Raw genomic sequence first — 21,428 nt, forward strand, 5'->3', positions numbered from 1 at the left:
TCTAGAAAAGCTCTCTATATAAAAGTATTATTGATTGGTATCATTTATTGATCCTAATAACTCTTATATCTCTTCTCTAAATCTATTACAGAATCATCTTTGTTTTTAAAGATTGATGATGATTCATATTAAACACTAAATATTTAAAGCACTGAAATGTATGATATGATATGTGTTTCCATCTATAGAAACCACATTCTTCTTCCACTTATTCTTTATCATCATTGCAAAAACAAAAACAAACCTCACAGCTGAAAAGGCAACAGTCAGACTACAGACTACAGTGCATATTGTGATGTGTTTCTCCAATAAAAAGTTACTTGAAATAGTTTGTTAACATTTAAGAAAGTAAAACCACGTGGGTCGAGCTCAAAGTGAAATCAGGGTTCTAGTGATTTCCCATTGATTTAAGTAAGTAAAACAAACGACTCAACAGAATCTTGGGATTTAATCTCACGTTGTCAACTAGAGCCAGACGAATTTATCTATTAGCCAATAAAGATCCTCTGATATGAGCCTTTCACAGCACATGCACCGATATGAAAACTTTTATTTTACAGAATAAACAATTCAGAAGAGATGTGCATTTACCTTCATATTTTGGATTGATATTTAAGTTTCTAATTTAAGTTCTCCATATTTGGTTGTATTTGTGTTTTCATTTATCTATAATAAACATTTAGAACAAATTTAATGCTTAAACTCTGTATACATTTATATCAGCAGATGTATCGCCATCTGAAATTTTTTATTTTCTAATATCGGCATTGGGCCGTATCAGTCGGGCTCTATTGACGACACAGTAAAACCTGAAACTCAACTTTACAATCCACCACACACACACACACACACACACACACACACACACACACACACACACACACACACACACACACACCAACTCTGTTTGCCGTCATGTCTCATGGACATTACATGTAACTCTCTGTTCAGCATCTCTGAGGGTTAGACCACTGTGCAAATCACTGAGCAGCACTGACTTTTATCAGTACTGAGCTTGTATATTATATTTCAGCATAATTATGATAAAGTATAAGTAGACTCCTCTGCTTCTTCTTATCTATAAACAGTTTCTCTATTGATTTTCCATAAATGTGTTAAATCAGAATAAATGCTGATATACTAACATAACATTAAAAATACCGTAAGAGAGGATTTTAACCATTTCACCCACTTCTACTGGAACATTTCTCACTGTGCACATTAATCCTATGGTTACAGTATGTTTTACTATTCAACAGTAGTCTTCACGAGAGGCAGATAAAGGGAACAAAACTTAAAAAAGTCGACCTCAGGATGAAGCAAACTGCAGCTTTACTTTGTCATAAAGTTGCCACATGACCTGCATCTCACAAACCTGCCACATAAGTTAAGTTGTTCACACTCAAATATGCCACAAACCTTTATTCATTGAGTAACTTTTAGGGTCTTTAATGCTACATTTAAACCAGCTTTTATAAAAGGTAGTGCATGCTCACACTCACTAGAACAACATTGTTTTACTCCACAGATTTTTGCCTTTGTTCAGCTTTCTTATGATCAGAAATCGTCAGCAAGCCGCACGCTGAAGGAGACGTTTAAAAAAGAATAAAAGCCAGAACCTTCCCGTGAGGCTGATGAACGTCGGTGGACTCCGACCCAGGGACCTCGAAATCATGCGCATGAGCTTGAAACGCTCAGAGTGAACGTTTCGAGAGTCAGTTTCACACCTGCTCACGGCGCCTCCTGTCCCGCTCAGAGGAGGTCGGTGCCGTCGTAGACCACGGGCCTGTCCAGACTCAGGTGATACAGCACTTTCTTTGAGATGAACCTGATTCACAGTAAAAGACAGAAATGTTTGCTTTACGTTTGATATTGCTCCTCCTGGTGAAAAAGAACTGAAAGACAGGACGGGGCGACTGACCTGGAGAAGGAGTTGTCAAAGATGAGTGTGTATTCTCCGGGGTTCCTGACTTTCAGTTCCCCCTGGATCGTCTCTTTGTGGGAGTTACAGCGAGTCAGTGGGATCAAAACCTGCACAGAGGAATCGGATTTGACATTTATAGTTACGGCAGAGAAATAGATCTGCATACATGAAGGACAAATTCTGAAAGTGTGAGCGAATGAAAGGAGGATGTGGGGATGGAAGACGACACGATTTATCAAATCTGCTTCCGGCTTTGAATCCTTGGGAATCCTACATGCATGATGCAGAACATGTAACCTGAAGCTGCCGTCGTTGTTTCACTATAGGTCACAGAATCTAACAGGGGGACAGATTACAGTGTAACACCAGCTGTATGCTGAGGCAGACAACTTGTCTATCTCAAGTTGGAGGGTAGATAAATATTAAAGACACTCCAATCCCTCCTTCCACAAATGCAGCATTTACGAATAGTATTATTGACTCAAGTCTGACATTAGTGCGATAATCCAAAGTGCTGATATTTATGAGCTACCTGGGAGCTGCACAAACTGTGAACACAACACTGACACATCATCACCCTCAAAGTTTATATGCAAACAGGTGTTTAAATACACATCCAGCACATTACAAAGCAAAATAAGCATCCCTAAAGATCCTGTTTGTGACCGTTCACACTCTTTTGGCTTCGTTTCTGGTCTCTACCAACTCCTGCAGGAAATATCTGGCTCTTCAAGTGCTAATCTGCAATCGAGTTTCAGGACTTCAGGTGACCCCTAGCATTGTCATATAGTTTTTATTAACCGGGCTGCTCAGTCAATCAGTTTCCCTAAGAGGGTCACAGAAATAGAATGTCTTTGTGGAGTCTTTGCATATACTGTATCTGTAATGCAAGAGACAAGCAAAAGGTTCGAGAAGGGATTCGTTGGCATACAGAATTGAACCAGCAACCGGAGCCCATCCCTAAAAGCAGGCATTGTGTGTGCACGCCCACTTCACACACATCCCAGTGTCTCACCTTGGCCTGCTCCAGCGGCGTCTCTGCGCTCTCCCTGTACACCACACTGAAGGAGATGCTCTTGGGCTCAGAGGTGAAGGTCCAGGTAACAGTGGGACCAGGGCTGCTCATGGTGATGGGGATGGTGCTGTAACAGCTGGATTTGATGAAAAGCTCTTGGGAGCTGTCCCCAAACCCGGAGATGTCATCGATCGAGAAGTGGACCGAGAGTCTGAAGCGCGGGGAAAAAATAACAGGACACAACAAGAGAAGTTTATAAAGTTGAAGAGCTGCAACGGACAAGTAATTTAACTATTATCTCAATAAAATCTTTGACCAAAAGGAAGTAAAAATGCTGTCAGAGTTTCCAGGAAATCAGGTTGATCAAATCGCTTGCTTCCAAACAACAATCCAACAATATTTCATTAACTATTATTGAAGCATAAACAAATAAATAAAACTGTTTATTGTTCCTTTCAGGGCTTTAAGATTTATTTGTTTACCTCAAATGTACTTGTCAAAGTTTATTTATTTAGTCCAGAGTACATTGTTTATTTTGACAGAATGTTGCTTTGTTTGTCTGTTTATATTATATCTAGTTTTGTGCAAATGACACTGGGGATGTAGAGTGTGTGTGATTAAGGACTATGGAAGAGCCCTTATGTGTTTGTTAAAGTTAATGTTATGCTATGTTGATTCCTTTGTGCCACTGGGGTTATTTTATTTTTATTACTATTATTTATGAATTAAATCCTGTTTAAATTGATGTTTTAATTTCTACGTTTCTGTCCGAGGACGAGATGTTGTATCTTTAGTGAATTATCCTGAAATTAATTTAACCAATGAAAATGCAATGAAACTATGTAACACAAGTTAGAAAAAAGACTAAAGCTTGACAAGAATGGAAAAGGACTGAGCTGAGTACTTTCTAAAATCCCAGTGGGCAAAAATGAGCTCAACATCCATACTATACAACTGCTACAAAAGACGCCAGGATAAATACTATAAAGTCTTTATAGGAACAGAGGTCACACAATACGACCCCGGTAACATTTAGGGAAGCTTCTCATGCAGCTTGTAGATTAGTTTCATATTTCACTTCCTGTTTTTCTGCTCTTGGCTTTACGTTTTCTCCAGGAGTTGCTATTATTAGGAAACTTCCTCTGAGAGTTTATCTGTAACTTGTGACTGCATCTGTAGTTTAACACAGAACTGCTGCATTCGGTGTAACTTTCACTGCATGTGATAAACTCACGTGAGTTCTCCAGACTTCAGCAGGCAGATCTCTGCATCCTGCACGGAGGCACCGAGGTCCTCAGTATCCTCTGATGTGATGTCTCCTGCACTGGCACTGCTGCTTCTAGTAACAAGAGACAGACACTTGTCATTTTAAAATAATTTACTGTTTATCAGTTTGTGGGGGATTTCACTGCCACACTAATGCATATTCTGACGATGAGTGTCAAAGAAAATTAGATCTACTCTGGAAAATAAAAACAAATGGGGTAGAAAATCTATTTTAAAGGTCTGAAATTTGAAAATGTGTTATAAAATAAACAGATTTGTAATGTACATTTGTGCAGGGAATGCCAAAGTGCAAAATGTGTGTTAGAGTAGTAAGTCTTTGATATAGACAATGTATGCAAAAACCTATAAGCTGAAAAAATACAACTCAATCATGAGTAACATTAATTAAAATACATTTTTAAAGAATTTCTGCTGAATTTCTTCTTCACTGCTGCAAATATTTCTGGTTTTCTGGCTGTGAATATTCAAGAATCAAGCTGAGACACACTAAGGAGAAGGTGTCATGTGTGAACTCCATGTGCCTCAGTCTCTCTGCCCCTGGTCAGTGGCTCCATGCAAGATACTTACAGCTGTGCTGCCCCCTGCTGTCCGTGCTCAGAAGAGCAAGCGGTGGCAAAAGAGAGGGAGTCACTGACTACGCTCACTTCTTCGTCTGTGATGATATCAAAAACACCATCATCCTGTTTCTCATTTTCATCCGGTCCTGGAAAACAAACAATATCCTTGTGTTTTCATCGCACTCTCACCGTGCCGTGGATCCCATTATCAACACATGAGTGAGTTTTAAATCAAGCGTGCCAATACCTTTTATTTAACAGAGGTGTGTGTGTGTGTTTGTCTTTCTGTGTGTTCTCTCACCTGGCCCAGCAGTCACAGCTCTCCCCGCCTGCAGCAAGCGGCTGAAAGGTGTCCCTGGTGTGCTGTGCATCACTTCCTCCTGCGGGTGGCGCTCCACCACTGCACTGTGCTGGTTGTAACAGTCCGTGCAGCAGCGTTCTCTGTTGCCGCCCTGTTGGGTGCTCACTGTGTTGCTGCAGCAGTAGTAGCAGAAGGGACGCCCACACAGTCTAGAAAAACAGCAGATACAACGTGATGGAGATGAAGGGAGCGAGTGGAAAGGCTCATTATTTTTGAAATGCATTATAGTGTCGAGGATTAATTAGTGTGTGAGTAAGTGAAGCTTTTTGGGTCACGTTTTAAATCAAATCCTAAAAAGATATTTCTTTGACTTTAAACACATAAAAAGAGGATAAGTAAACCACAAACACATGTTTTAATCTTAAAAGGTCTTTAAGAGGTTATATCAGTACAGTTATTTATAGTTATCGCCTCAGACTGGTCAACAATAGTGATAACTCGAGTCCCTTCAGTGACACTGAGGGCTAACAAGTCTCTCTCTCTGTAAGTAGAGTCTGGTCTGATTGTGTAAGACAAATACAACGTTTTTTTAAGGCAGGAAAACCAGTGGAAACAGGATATAATGAATATATTGTTTGATCGAGGGGTAGTTTTTGTTAAAATTGTTGCTATTGTGATGTTAATGTTATCGTTAAATCTACCTTTTTTTTGTCTTACATCTGTCATCAACGATTTGCTAAACACCGTTGAATCCACGGCTAATCTTCTCGAAACAGTGTGTGATTTCCTTGTTGCTTTCACATAGACTCCTAGTATAGTATAAACAGCAATGTCTTCATACTTTCTTAAACATTGTGAGATGGGACGTTTTTTAAAAATATTTTCCGATTTCTCAGAAAAATATTCATGTAGATAAAAGAAATCAGATACGTTTGGAGGACTATTATTTATGAGGGTGGCGCAGATCCCCCCAAAAATGTGAATGTAGTGACTTTAAATGTGGTTTCTTAAGGGGATTGTTGGGTAAAGGTAAGCTCTCTACTTAGTGCCATTCTTCTTAATACGAGAACTGTTAACAGCCATCACATGTTGACTTAGTTGAGGTGCAGGAGACGTCACGGTTCCTGAATGTGAAGCTTTGATGGACACAACTGAGTCTGGTGGGGATATTTGACTTCCCAGTTTAATAAGTCAAAATGAGAAGTGAAACACAGAAACAAAATGCCACTGGACGTCACGGACTCAGTTCCTGTTGTGTATTTTGACATAAGCGAGGACAAGGAAAAACATCTTGTTTACGTGGCAAAACAAACTATCAACCGTCATTACACTACTAGTTAAAAACCAGTAGCACTGATGGTACTGTAATTGGTTGCCATAGTGACATGTGTATGTGTTTATTACACAGAGGAGCATCTGACCTGCAGTTGTACTTGCGGAGCCACCAGCTGAACTGACTGTGACAGCCCAGACAGTAGTTCACGTCCCTCTCCGTCTCCTCATCCCGCAGCTTCTGCTCAAACTCCAAGGCATCGGATTTCTGCCAAAGTGCATCTTTCTCCCTGCAAAGAGCAAAATCCACCACAATTAAACTCTTAATGTAGATTATACAAACTGGGTTTCTGGTGGAAGCCATTTTAAAAAACAGGAGATCTAGACACACTGAAGCTCAACTTAATCATAAGCAAAAGTAGATCAGAGAGACTAAATCTGGGGATATTTTAAGTCTGTTTATACCTGATGAGTTCTATGAGTCTTTCTTCCAGATTGATTTTGGTGCGGTAGAGGTCATCGAGTTCAGCAGCTGTCTTCAGATCAAAGCTCTGTTTGTCCTTCGTGACTCTCCGTAGATTTTCACTCATCTCCTGACATGTCCGCTGAGCGGCTTCGAGACCAGACTCAGACCTGCGTGCGAGAAAGAAAAATGCAGATTTCCTCGAAAAAGGCAAACTATGTAAAAAAAACAAACACCCGAGATTGGAAACATTTAATTTCACAGAGCTTTAATTTGGTCCAGAATGTGTGATTATGAATACAGTATCTCACCTTGATAAATTCCCTTTCAGATGGATTATCTCGTCTTCTTTCTGCTGCATGAGATTTTCAGACTCGGCCATCTGGATGTTTTTCTCCTCAATCTGTTGGCAATATCTCTGATTCTCAGCCTGCGATCAGCACAGCAAAGCGAGGCATTATTTCTGGCTCTTTGTGAATTATGCTCGTGACCATAACATTTTGATTACTTCAGTTGCAAAAAAAACAATGTTTCATTTGCAGATTAGCATTTTCATCCATCAATCTGAGACACACATGTTTACATAAAGATAAATGTATATACACTCTATGAGAGACTTTCTATCCCGGTGTTGTCTGCAGCATAGACCACGTTTAACATGGTTTCATTTCCACTTCCACAACCACTGAAGATTTGTGCAGTAAAACATCAACTCTGCTTCTGACTGCTAGACAACCTTGTTAGTGAATGTCAAAACAAAATGTGGACGGGGGCTAGAGATGCTGCCTGTGTTTTATTATACCACGGAACAAAACTTTGTCAGAAGCAGGTTATCCTCTCACCTTTAGCTCTTTGAGTTTGTTCTGCAGATCGACCACTTTCTCCTGCTCCGTCGTCAGATGTAATTTCACTTCCTGTAGCTCTTGGTTCACACTCTGGGTGAGAATATGAATCACAGATTATCAATATATACAATCTCAAAAGCCCATCAGCTCTCATCTGATGACATATAAGCCTCTGGGGGCAGCGGCAAATATTTTGGGGCTTCCGGAGCAGACAGTGGATATCCAGACTCTTCTGTTCACTGTGCACTGCTTGCAGTCCGACTAGCAATGTAAGATAAATTAAAAAGCTGATAGCTAAAGCATGTTGGTCAATGTGTTGCACTTCTTTTGTGCTCCACACAGACTTTTTGCGTATGGGAAATTAAAGCCTTTCTTAAACGTGATTGGTAGAAATGGAAACCAGAATGTTTCCAGACCCAAAATGTTTGGCCCTCGCCCAGAAATTATGCATTTTCACATGTAGAATCTTTTGCAAAAAACTAATTTCCTGTATACATGGTCAACAAATCAACACTCTGAAAAATCGGGTTTCTCTCTTCCTCTAACTCTCTAACGTGGTTACTTAAAAGCATTTGAATACAATGACGAATAAAACGTTTATACAGTGGACATAGTTAACTTGTTTGTATCTGACCTGGAGCCGGCTGTCGTGGCTCATGGTCTGGCTGCTGAGCTGGAAGCGGAGTGCCTGGATCTGCTCCTGGTTCGTGTCCTGCTGAGATTCAGCCTTCTGCTGGGCCTCGCTCAGCTTCTGCAGCTTCTGCTTGGTTGCCAACAGACCGTCCTCATTATGGAGCTGATTGAGGAGTTGCTGGTTCTCTTGCCGTAATTCCTGCATGCAGCTCTTCCGCCTCTTAGCTTCCCGAGACGCCTCGTCCTCCAGCTCTTGCAGCCTTGTCGACAGGCCCTCAAAGCGCAGACGGGCCTCTTCATTGTCAGCAGTGAGCATACAAACATGCACGCCAAGCTCAGCTGTTTCTGTGTTGGCTCTATGCAGCGCCTCCCTGGAATCACTGTTCTCCAAACACAAGGCTTCGTAGCGCATCTTCAGTTTGTTCAGCTCCTCTCTGCAGGCGGTCACTTCTGCAGCCAGACCTGCTCGAGCCTGGGCCTCACCGTCTCGCTCACGACTGAGAGATTCTTCTCGCTCTCGGGACTGGAGAATCTCGTCCACGTGCTTGCGGTTTAGATCCTCCACCTGGGCCTTGAGTTGTTCTGCTAAAACTCGGAGGTCTTCTCTGGAGGACTCCGTCACCTCCTGGAGGGCCTGAACTTTCACTCTCTCCTCAGTTCCGGCCAGCAGCTGAGCCCTGAGCTCCACCACCTCCTCCCGGAGCCGGTGCACCTCCCTTAGGTTGAGCTCCAGTTGAGCCTCAGCTATCACCAGCCTGAATGAACCCTCTTTGCTTTCCATGGAGGAACTCGGATGCTCATCGTGAAGCTTCTGCATTTTCTCATTACTCTCTGCAGCTCCCTTTTCATCGTGCAGCTCTCCGCTCATGCTCTCCAGTTCCTCTGCTCGAGCCTGAAGAAGTCCACATTTAACAGTCTGGTTTCTCAACTTTGCCTCAGTCTCCTCTAGTTTTTCAAGTAACTCCGCTTGGCTTCTTTGCGACGCTGTGAGGTTCTTGTCCAACTTTGCAGCTTCGGTGGCGAGAGAGTCCAACTCCTGTTGTGTTCTCGCTAACTGCTTCCTCAACAAGGATTGAACCTCCAGAAGGTCTCTGTTCTCCTCCTCAAGCTTCTTCAACTGAGCATCTGACACTTCCTTCTGGACAAGTGCATTTTGAACAGTCTCTTCCAAATGCAGGTTTTCATCTAGCAGCTTCTTCTCCCGGGCCTCCACACACACATTTGTAGCCTCTACTCTACTTTTTAAGTGCTTCTCCGATGCCCTCAAAGTGGCGAGCTGATCTAACAGGGCTGCCCTGCTCTCTGTTAGCTCTGTGACATTATCCTCACTCTTCTTCACTGTTTGCAGTAGCCTTGTGTTTCTTTCCATGAGATTGCTGCATTGTGTTTTGAAGTCTTCAACATTCTCGGCTTGATCACAGGCAGTGACTTCATCCTCAGTGAGTCTAGAGCTCAGACTTTCTTTCTCAATGTTTAACTTCTCCACCTGCTCCTCTAAGTGTTTTATTCTCTCTGAACTAACAGCAAGCTCTTTCCCTCTGTTTTTTAGGGCTTTTCTTAAATCTAGCATTAGGCTCTCGGGTTCTTCATTCTGGCTGCCACCACTCCTACATCTCTGCTCTACCTCCACCCTCTCCTCCCACAGCCTTTTCCTCAGGTCCTCTGCTTGCCGCTCCCTGCACTCCAGTGATGCTTGTAGACCCTGAAGCTGGGCTCGCAGGTTCCCCGTCTCCTTCTCTTTCAAACTCAGCGCCCCTTGAATTCGACCGACGACCCCTTGGAGCTCCTCCAACCGTCTCAGCGCCTCCTCCTGTTCGTCATGGGCTCCAGATTTTACTTCAGCTAGCTTCTCCTCACTGTCTCTCAACTCTTGCTCCCTGAGTTTGAGTTCCTGTGCTAGACGCTCAGAGATTCTGGCCCTGTCTTCAGACTCTCTCTTTGCTGCCAGTCTCTCCTCCTCTGCCGTCTTAAGTTTATCCAGAAGATCCTGGATCTTCCAGGCTGAGTCACAGTAGCTTGCTGTTTGTTGGCCTTTTTCTTTCAGTGATTCATCCAATTTAGAGAGAAGCTCCATATTTTTGTTCTCGGCAGATGCAAGTCTGTCTTGAAGTTCACTTTTTATTGCTTCCCTACAAGCGTGAAGGTGATTTGTTTTCTCCCCATCACCAGCTTCAGATGCTGCCAAGTGTCCAGACGACTTCTGAGCTGCCAGCTCTCCTTGCAGGTCTTTAACCACACCTTTCAGCTCAGCAGCTTCGTTGCTTAACTCCTGAACCTGCACCAGAAGCTCCTGCTGTCGGAGCTCGGACTGGTCGAGCTCAATGCGGAGATTCTCTGCAATACTGCAAGGAGAGGGTTCCCCCAGTTCCCCCAGTTCCCCAAGGAGACTGTGACTGAAGTCTGGGATTGGAAGAAACTCCTGCGCCTGGTGAGTGGATGGAACAAGAGAGCTGTGGTCAGATGCTTCAAACAGTTTGTATATTTTCCTGTTTTTTGACGTGAAAATAAGTAAATACAATCCCTGCAGCAAAAAAATCATTAAAATAAGCCGGATCTTTGGCAGATTACACAGGTTGAAAACATTTTTGTAGCCAGCTAAGAGTCAGGAGTTTTCTCATAAGGTCTGCTTTGGATCATCGTACTGCTTGTAGAAGCCCCTTTGCTGTAATGTGGGTGTTTTACTTAGTTTTTCTGCCCAAATTTTGTTTTGCCTTCCCCGGTTCCCTGCATCTGACATTTCTTCATGAAATTTAGGGCAGCTCCTCAGTCGGTTGCTTTGAGGAACCCATGGTTGTTGAGGGAGAATTTATCAGCTCTGGAAATGTCATCAGCTGAACATTCCTAATGACAAATCTTCACCTGCCTTACAAGCCATAATGAGTCAATTATGGTCTAATGAGTTCACGTAGTTCTCCGTGATTCACAAGAAGCCGGCTGCTCAAGCACATGCCACAATTCGTGAAATAAAAAGGAACACATTACGAATGCATAGGTAATAGAGGAGATTAATTTCATTGTGTGTTTGCTGCAATGGTCATATTTACCTATTTAAAGTCCAAACCATATTTTAGTTACTCCAACTTTAACATGCAGCTATATTTCGGTATGTTGTTGGTATGTGCAAGTACCTGTGAGTGTGAATAGCTGCTAACCAAACTGGTGATGCTGGAGCAGCGAGTCGGAGGATTCCACAGGAAAGCTGGTGAGGCTGTGCTTAACGTTCGCCTTTAGCACAATGAAAAAAAACGTCAAGATCATTTAACACCTGTTAAATCAAACATGTGAAAATGTTTTAATTAAAATATATTATAATAACTTGGTGTACCCAATAACTTAAAACAATTAAAGAATATCCCCTTCAAACACAGATATTGATCTATTTGATAGAAACCTACAGTATTCTGTACAATCGAATGCACTCAAATATAACTGTTAAAGATAGGAAGGTATGTTCATGCATTATATTGACAGATGTTTTAATACTGCACCCTCCACTATGACCTCAATAAGAAACACATAATAGAATCAACACTTTTCTGACAATGTCAAAAAAGACTAAACATCATGAGCTTTGTAAAGATAAATGTTAGAGAACAGATGTTATCTTCCCGTATAACCCACTGCTGTATACTGCTAAATATGAATATTTGTCAGACGGAGGTAATGCTCCATTTACGTCACTTCAACCAGGTAATTCTTCATGCCACAGCTTCTGTGATTGTAGGCGTCATTGCACTGCATTATACAACAGAATTTTAAACGATAAACCCTGTGATGTGATTCCATGAAACAACAACTGAAATTACCCTTCAGAAAATTGTGGCCATCGCCTGTGGAGCGACTGAAAATTGATGACAAGGAAGTGAAAAGTTTTGGCAAAGGTGTTGACATGAACAATGGCGATTAATGTTCACACACTGTCGGCACCCACATCCTCTTAGACACACATTAACACACCCTCAGGCAACAAAAAAAGGGCTGTGAAGGTGTAGAATGATCAGATAATTAAGTGTTTCTTCACTTTCTGAAATACCCACAGTGCCGTAATCTTACATTAAATGCACTAAATTGCTTTGTTATTACAAAGTGTCCCAATTTAGCTCTTTCTCAGATCAATTTGCTAATAACTTCCGACCCCAGGAGGATCTATAACCTTCCATTTGTTAGTCAAGTGTCTTTGTCACAACACAGCAAAAAGAATGACTGCAACATACAGAAATACACCTGTGTTTCCCGTAGAAAAACAAAAGGAAGCTGCTCATTGTCAAAGTGCAAACAGTCGTGAGTGTGGGTTATTGTTACCTTGCAAAGGATGGCCAATCCGCATCGAGGTCATAACCTCTGGCCGCCACGTCAAATTGGATCTGGTTGAGCTCATAAAGATGGTTGATTATGTCAGCGGTGAGGTGACACTTAAGGAATGGACTCCGGGCATAATACCAGTCACTGCATTGGAATAAACAAACAATAAACCACAATAATATATATTGTAAGCACACACATGTTTAAATAGATGCAAAACAATGTTTGTTAAGCAATGTGATTTATACAATTTAGACTTCATATCATGCAATTTCTGCTAAGATTAGGTTATTTTATGTAAGATGAGCTTGAAAGCTTCCTCACAGGTACACATGTGACAGGTTGTTTAGCTAAGCAAAGCTACGCTAACCTAACAATGGCTGTAGCTTCATATTTACAAGTACAGACATGAGAGTGGTGATAAGTTTCTCATCGAACCTTCTGCACGACATTAAATAAAAATCACAATTGCAAAAATGATTCCATTTAAGTTAATTAGATGGTTTCTATAGATTGTGTGTGACTGATTAAACTGTACAAGTGTTGCATTACCAGACCAGAGCTGACACACAAACAGACACATTAAGGACAAGCTGTCTAAAATGAATTTGTCCTCGATGGAAAAATTATATCTGGTAAAATATTTGTCAAATAAAGGGCTTAATGAAAGAGAGGAAGTGAGAGGTGTGGCAGGTTCTTTTTCCTGTTAAAACATAACTAAGGACTTAAATCCGAAAGGGACAGTGACACTTCTTGAGAAACGATGCCACCAAACCATCTTCCGTGTTGTAAAAGACACAAATCATCTAGCTAATTTCAAGAGAGCAAATGTGGTAAAAAAAAAAAAAATAGAGATGTGTGTGCGTAGATCTGTCTCCTCTGACCTTGTGACTTTCTGGTTTATAAGACACTGCTGCAGCGTGTCGGCAAGACGCTGGTGAACGAGCGAGTAGCGGATGAAGGCCCGTCCTTTCCCCAGCGACGTCTTCAACTGAGGACGCACACAAATATTCAATTTAGTGTATTATACTCTACAGACTCATACAGTGAAAAAGGGGTTCCCCTATCTGAATATTTTCCAAGTGAATGCAACCACATTTTCAGTTTCATGTCCTTAACTGAGGATGCAGCTATCAATTATTTTCAATAACAATTCATCAGTGCATTTTTTTTCTTTCTAAATCATTTACCTATTTAGTCTACAGAAAAGTCAGAAAACAGCAAAAACTGTCAGAGACTAAAATGTTAACTTCAAATGTGTTTATTCTTCTGAAAACTGAAAACCCAAAAGTTTTAGCTTATGTTGACCTAAAACAAAAGAAAAGCAGAAAGTCTTCACATTGGAGAAGATGAAACCAAATTATGATTCGTTTTTTCTTGAAACGTTACTCAAATCAAATCAAAATAGTTGTTAATTTTTCTGTAAATCAACTAATTGATTAATCAACTAATTGTATCTTTGTATCAAAATCTTTTTTGTGCACTTAGGTGGAAATTTGACAGAGCACATGGTGTGACAAAACTGGGAAAAGACCAAAGGCACATGACAAAGACAGATCATACACACAGGCATAAAAAATTATATTCAGCGGGCTTGAATACATGATATAGAAACAAGAAATGCAATAAATACTGTGCATAAGTGAGGCTTTAATAGTAATAATTGACAGAGGATGGAATAAAAGATAAAAATGTTTCTCTTTGCTGTATCGTCCTCAAATTTTGACAATGGTGTTAAGTATCTCTAATTATGGTTTCTGGTTTCCTCCTGGTGTGAATGTTGTACAGCTCCACACAGACATGTCAGCTTTCGTTTTAAAATAACCCTGGAGAAAGTGTATTTTGTTCAAAAACATTTTAGACGTGAAAAGGTCATCGCAGCGTAGACACTCTCCAGCCCAGACTCTGGAATACGTTGACAGATGGGGGCTTTAGGTAAGACAACAGACTCACAGATCTACCATAAGGACACCAGCTGGAGGCTCCCTTATGTCTGTGACTAACCAACAAGACACAAGAAGAGTAAAAATATTATATTACATTATATTATATTTAGCAGAACTACACAAACTTGGTGGAAGGATGTGGAATGGATCAGAGACGTTCCCACGATATTATGGAGCAGATCCGGATCAAGGAGCGGATCCATGAATTCTTTTTCACTTTCTCTCTTTTCACTCACTTTCTGAACGTTTTCAACATTACCCTTGATATCTCAGAGAATAAAATCAGACATATTTTGTGGACTGATAGCGGTGTGTGCTATTTGAGTCTGATCCAAATAGCACATTTAAATATGGTTCTATAAGGGGATTGTTGGTTTTTGGCAGAGGTATACACTCTACTGAGTGATATTCTAGTATTATATTATATCATTATAATATATTTCAAATAAGAAGTAAATGGCCGTCAGCTACTATCAACTGAACTATGTTACTTTTGAAGAAAACCCCCTAAATCAAAGAGAAGTAGCACCTGCCATTCACCGAATGCAAAAAATACCATTGGTGGGTACAACACAAACCATTTAAGTTGACTGTTTTGCAATATTTTTGGTTGACCCTCACTTTCCACTGCTGCTATAGTTCAACACAAGAGACGCTGGGAACTGTGTCCTCAGCAGTGATCACTAAACAGAGAGTCTCATGTATGTGACGCCAAGTATCTTATCAGTGTTTCTCCTGGTAACATTTCTCTGTGGTGGTCTGCGCCAACAAAAAAAGCCTCAGTTGGACCACACTTTAAATGGTAATAATTTTTTTTTATTATTTTATGTTATTAAAATATTGTCCAAGAATTTACTCATCATTTAGTACTCATCAATCCCTGCTCAGTCATATTGAGCATACAAAAAGAAACACTATATAGGAAACACTGACTTCACCGGCTGTTCATTGTTCAATCACATTCAATAACATGTCGCTCTTTAAACTCCCTAAACAGGTCAACGAGTCTGTTGTTGAGATGCTAGGCTCCATGTGTTAACTCTCTTCGTCTATGCTGCTGTCAAAACCTTTGGTTTTCTTGCTATTTTTACAGATGTGGAGTCCTTGTGCTCGCCCTCACTGTCGGCTCTGCTTCTACTTCTTCGACAGGCTGTGAACGACCGGCAAGAGCGACGTTTTTAGCCATTGTTGTGACCATGAAAGCTAAAAACGTTTGGCCCGCCCACTGCAGGAGTGGAATCACGTCCCACACGCACACACTGCCCTGCTGTCGCAAATCTACGCATCTCAATGGGAAAGAGGGTTCTTATTAAACACTGTAATTCTCAAAGCTACTTTTTTATAGACTAAGCAATCTCTCATGAGGCAAAGCTAATGAAAACATTAAATTTGTAAATCATTTTTTAAACAGTTTGAATGTTTGTAAGCACAAAAACGTAAACAACAGGCCCACAGAATATGAAACAAGCCACAAATTAAAGACAGTACAAACTAGGGCTAAGTCAAGTGCAGTTAGTCGAGTGTGAAGCTCACCACTGTGAATCCTCGGGATAGAAGGTGAGGAGGAAACAGTGCAGGAGTGTGTGAGGCAGTGAATTAGCAGCACAGAGACTTACTGTACCTGATGGACCAGAGGATTACCAACATGGCTGCACTGTCACTGCGCATTTCAGTGTATGTATATGTGTTGCATGCCATGGCTGAACACAACAAGAGTGTGACTGTGTGTGTGTGTGTGTTGCACAGGAAGATTACCTCAGGGATGGACTTAACAAAACGGATGCCATCATTAGCTCCCTTGATCTTAATCAGGCAGTCGCAGAAGTAATCCCAGTAGTCTTTCCTCTGGCCAAGAAAGGTTGTCTTCTCTTTCTGGTCAAACTAAGAAACAAATGCCGTCTTATTATAGCAAAGTCCTCAATGTGAATTGCGTTATTCATCAATTATCAGAAAAAAATAAAACATTGATTGGTTCCAGCCTCTTAGATAAGAACATTCGAGGAAAACAAAGATTGGATCAAAGATGCAATCTGAAGACAATACCATCACTTCTGAAAACTTAAGATGGCCACTTCTCACTTTGTACTAGTGCTTAAAAGGTCAATCAATACAGTGGGTGGGGGAGGTACCCTACCTGTAGCAGGTATTCAAGTTTATAGAAGAACTTGTGCAGGTTGGAGCTGTCATCAGTGATGGGTTCACCACACTCCCTGTGTTCTTTACTCAACTCCAACACAGCATCTAAACAAAATACTCATAATGTTATTAAAACACAAACATACACAAATACCATCTTATATTCTTGTGTACACACAGAAGGCAACAGTAGACAGTAGAATGTCTTATTTTACTCCCACTAAAAAGTATAATAAGATCAAAATGTTCAAATCAGTGGATAAATGTCACATTATTATTCATTTTAGGTTTAAAGACTGATTTTTATACCTGAGGAAAGGTTGATGTTTTAAATTCTTCTATATGAACAGAGACAAACACAAACACAAACAGTCCTCTCATAAGCATCATATCCACATATATAGCGAACCTTTGCCACTGATGACAAATATATTGTGATAATTATTGATATTGCTTTGTTGCCCTAACTCCCACAAAATCCTTTTTGCAACATTTCTATTATTCATGCATCCCATCATCAATTGCAAAACACTTCCTGACAGAGATCTATGGCCGATCCAGATGTTGCAGTGAATAATTATCCCGGGATTAAAATGCTGTTTTCCTTCTGTCCTGTGTTTTGCCTTGATATCTCCCCCTTTTTTTTTTCATTCTACTTTTAATTGCGGGTCCATGTCGCGTGGCACACACATGCAGCAACACCGCGTGCTGTTACACACATATGTTGTTTATGTCCGGGTCTATGTGTGGACGGTTTAATTACCATCCAGATCTCTGATTATCCTCTGCAGTTGATTATCTCCAACCGATGAGGCCATTGTGGGGTGGGTGGGTGGGTGGGGGGGATGACAGGGACTTCTGCACGTGGGATTAAAAACAAGAGACATTTTAATTTCATTTGTGCACGTTTCTGAAATGATCTCATGATGTCAACATTGTCCCTGAAATGTCAAGAATATATTAACAACAAAACAATGATACCTGACAGCATGTGAGTGTAAAAGTGGGACAGAGCTGCAGCCACAGGGAGGGAAACATTTAAAATAGTGCTGATCTAACTTGAAAACAAGAGACTACTGAGTGACACACAAGTCTGATGAGTCCTGTTGGTGTGAAGCTAAATGTTTGGAGCCTGAATGTGTCGAGAGGACTGAAGAGACCTCGGTGAGGAGACAGGTTTACAGCAGCATCGTCCTTCTCAGGGCTCAGTGACACAACCCGCTCTCATCTGCGCCCACAACAAACCACAGCATCACACCAGAGACATTTCAGATCTGGGTCGAACCTCCTGACGCGACGAGCTGCGACGTAAACACTGGGATTCATGGAACCTGGAAGAGCTGCACCTGCTCCCAGCTCCTCATGTCCCCCCCCCTCGTCTCCTCACTCCCCGTGGCTTCTCCCTCCCAGGACGTCGCGGTTTGGATGTCAAGTCGCAATGAAAACAGCTGAATGTTGAATAAAGAGTTGATAGAGACACGTACTTGTTCGCTTGTCGGTTGTTCAGGATCCAGGTTAGAGGCTGAAACCCGCAGAAACTTGCTACCACAGAGGGCGGGTGCTGTCAGTGATTGACGGGTCTGACGGACCAATAGGCGCCCTGAACTTCAAGTTAAAGATAATCAGAGATAAAGTTTCAGGTTACAAGAGAAAAGTCGTAAATTTTACGAGAATAAAGTCTCAATATTACAAGAAAAACAGTTGTAAAGTTGTAAAAGAATACATTTGTAATGTTACTGGACGAAAATCATAATATTACAAGACTAAAGTCCTAGTATTACAAAGTAAAGTCGTAATATTACAGGGATAAAGTTTTAATATTGAAAAAATAAAACCATACTACTACAAGATGAAGTTGTAACATATCTTACAAAACAAAGTTTAAATATTATAAAAATGAAGTCAAAATATTACAAGAATAAAGTTGTAATATAACAAAATTATAGTGATCATCAATAGTGTTGGAGTCAGCTAACAATCAGTAATTCTGAAAGTCTGACCAGTGTCCTGTTACATGTGATGATCTGAAAACGAGGTCTGATTCTCTGTTCACCTTTGTGGTCGATACATAAGGAACCATCCCGAGTTCGACAGGTTCTCACTGGCATTTGCAGAAAGGGCGCTGGCGGCTGCACAACTTCGTGGAGGTTCAGTATGTTTCCATATTTCTTAAGAGTTTGTTCACTGGGGGGGATTTCATGAGGCTGAATCTGAGGATACAGAATTTTGTGCACAATGTTTTGTATTTTCTATTAATAATATTTATGATAATAATGTGGATTCATTTTCATATTTTCCAACTCAGAGAGAGGCATGTGTTTTTTTTTTGTGTGTTTTTTTTGTGTATTTTATCCAGGCATTCAAATAATAATGAGAAGAAGATCTTTAAGAAACAAAATGCTTTACCTCTGGCCAGTCACTAAAAAAATCCCTTGTGAATGCACAATAGAAACAATCATTATGGAAAGTGATTATTATAATCGAAATGTTTAAACTCCCTGAAAACATTGTGATGGATTCCTACATGAAAACACAACATAACAACATATAGGTTATTTATTGGTTACTTCTTTCCATTTAGATTTATTTCTTCTTGCAGGAAAATGGCTGCGGATGACGACTTCATGAGCACAGACACCACAGACATCAGCTCAGCCTTCGACACAACCGTAGACCCGTCTTATTATTCCAGTATCTATGGAGATGAAGTCTGTGACAAAACAAGCATCTTGCAGTTTGGATCGATCTTCAGTCTGGTTTTCCTCTCCATCGTGGTGGTCCTCAGTCTGTTCGGCAACATCCTGGTGATTGTGATCCTCGCCAAGTACGAGAATCTCAAATTGCTCACCAACACCTTCATCCTGAACCTGGCTGTGTCGGACCTCTTCTTCACCGCAGGTCTGCCCTTCTGGGCCTACTACAACGTGTACGGGTGGAATTTAGGGGAAGCTGCGTGCAAAATAGTGAACTTTGTCTTCTACGTTGGTTTCTACAGCAGCGGTGTCCTCCTCATCTTGATGACCGCTCATCGCTACGTAGCTGTCATGAATCCTCTGTCTGACATTGTGTCAACCTCCGGCTTCTACAGCGTCTTAGCGTCTGTGATCATCTGGGCAGCCAGTTTCTTCATTGCCAGTCCGGCCTTCCTCTTCACCCAAGTCATGGACGAGAATCATTGTGTGTTCGCAAATTCTTTCTGGAGCTTATTTGGAATCTACCAGCAGAATATCCTCTTCATACTGAGTTCTGTGGTTTTCACCTTCTGCTATTGTCAGATCATCTGCAGGCTGGTGCGTCCTACTGCCCGAAGAAGAAAGAACAAAACCTTAAAGCTCATTTTCACCCTCATGGTCGTTTTCTTTGTGGGATGGGCACCTTACAACATAGTGATATTTCGAAAGTCATTTTATCTCTGGAAGCAACAACCCGCTGACTCAGAGGTCTTGGTCGCAGCTTGTGAGTCAGAGAGACCACTGGACTATGCTTTTTACGTCTGCCGGATTTTGGCCTTTTCACACTGCTGCCTCAACCCTGTGTTTTATGTGTTTGTGGGGGTTAAATTCAAGAATCACCTGAAGAAAATGCTGAAGAGCTATGGCCACAGCACAAATAGCATCCGCAATAGACAAAGCCGACTTACAATCACTTCGATGACGAGTGGGGAAGAGTTCTCCATGTAGTCGATGTAGGTGTTGAAGAGATGATTGGACCTTTTCTGTCAGGGCTCCTGCTCTTTGGAGCAAGATCCGTCTGGGAAACTCCTCATGCTCTTACAAACCTATTTTAAAGACACATTCTTACTGCTGAGCTTTCTCTTTTAATAATTTTATCATGTTTTATTTGGTCATATTTTACTTTTGCAACATTTTTTATTTCTGTCTCTGTGCTCTACTGCTGTGTGATCGTCAAATTGCTTTTAAATTCTTTCTTATTGTTTGCTTTTTAACTGTGTGCTATTGTTTGCCTTCAAATTTTTTATTTTTAAGTTCTAAAGCACCTTGTCAATATTTTTTTGAAAGGTGATATATAAAAATGTTTATTATTATTATTATTCAAAATTCATATGACTTAAAAACAACAAGAAATCCAGGCTTGTAATAGGCTCCATTCCATACATGATGCCAAATAAATGAAGTGTAAAAACAAACAGTGCAGCAGGTGTGTTTTTTATTGCCTTTATGAATGTGTTGTGAAGAGTGAACGAGAATGACATTTAATCAATTGAGAACGTTGCCACTTCTGAAAGACAAAACAAGAACAATGGATGAAAAATAATATACAATATACAAATATACAAATTGACTTGGAAGATTCAATTGGTGCATTTTTATTCAAGCAGACAAATGATATAGATCAGATACTGACATTCAATTTATCTGTTGAACTGAAAGAAAACCCTGTGAGGCATCAGTATGACATCACCGGGTTTAAATAATTCAGATCATATTTGAGAAGTTAACTGCACTGAACAAATCAGACCACATGATGGCAACAAAAATAAATCAGTCGGGTATTTCAATTTCAAAAAGGAAAACAAACAAACATAATATTGAAACTATTTGATTATTAATTATTTCCCCGAATATTTATCTCTCGCTTTAACGTCGCTGTGATAAAAGCTGATGTCGACTCAAGGCCTGAAGGGGACTGTTTACAGTAGTGACAATCCTAACAATGATGAAGATGAAGGAGAAATCTGTAAAATGTTGAAGATGAAGGAAAAATCTGTCAAAAACAATGTCTTCCA

The 21,428-nt window shown here is 40.7% G+C and overlaps 2 protein-coding genes across 7 annotated transcripts; one reads left to right on the plus strand and one right to left on the minus strand.

The window, feature by feature from the left end:
* Positions 1–732: 732 nt before the first annotated feature.
* LOC117778275 (FYVE and coiled-coil domain-containing protein 1-like) lies at positions 733–18,282 on the minus strand. 5 transcript variants are annotated; one of them, XM_034613734.1, is made up of 19 exons: positions 18,166–18,282; positions 17,445–17,539; positions 16,680–16,786; positions 16,301–16,426; positions 13,484–13,590; positions 12,600–12,743; positions 11,426–11,522; positions 8,299–10,722; positions 7,662–7,754; positions 7,131–7,249; positions 6,822–6,989; positions 6,506–6,646; positions 5,085–5,293; positions 4,794–4,929; positions 4,174–4,278; positions 2,940–3,150; positions 1,922–2,031; positions 1,694–1,828; positions 733–1,635 (listed from the first exon to the last, which is right to left on the minus strand). In XM_034613734.1, exons 2-18 carry the CDS (start codon positions 17,497–17,499, stop codon positions 1,753–1,755), a joined length of 4,428 nt encoding a protein of 1,475 aa, XP_034469625.1. In that variant the 5' UTR covers positions 17,500–17,539; positions 18,166–18,282; the 3' UTR covers positions 733–1,635; positions 1,694–1,752. The 5 variants fall into 5 exon arrangements, with proteins under 5 accessions (XP_034469625.1, XP_034469626.1, XP_034469624.1 ...); XM_034613735.1 differs by having other exon boundaries at positions 17,927–18,224; XM_034613733.1 differs by having other exon boundaries at positions 733–1,643; positions 1,718–1,828; positions 17,445–18,224.
* Positions 18,283–18,728: 446 nt separating this feature from the next.
* On the plus strand, positions 18,729–20,594 carry LOC117778277 (chemokine XC receptor 1-like). Of its 2 annotated transcripts, none has more exons than XM_034613736.1 (2): positions 18,729–18,833; positions 19,281–20,594. In XM_034613736.1, the coding sequence occupies exon 2, from the start codon at positions 19,285–19,287 to the stop codon at positions 20,359–20,361; it is 1,077 nt and encodes a 358-aa protein (XP_034469627.1). In that variant the 5' UTR covers positions 18,729–18,833; positions 19,281–19,284; the 3' UTR covers positions 20,362–20,594. The 2 variants fall into 2 exon arrangements, with proteins under 2 accessions (XP_034469627.1, XP_034469628.1); XM_034613737.1 differs by having other exon boundaries at positions 18,755–18,828.
* Positions 20,595–21,428: the final 834 nt, after the last annotated feature.

This window comes from Hippoglossus hippoglossus, chromosome 17 (assembly GCF_009819705.1).
Source record: "Hippoglossus hippoglossus isolate fHipHip1 chromosome 17, fHipHip1.pri, whole genome shotgun sequence".
Lineage (NCBI taxonomy): Eukaryota > Metazoa > Chordata > Actinopteri > Pleuronectiformes > Pleuronectidae > Hippoglossus > Hippoglossus hippoglossus.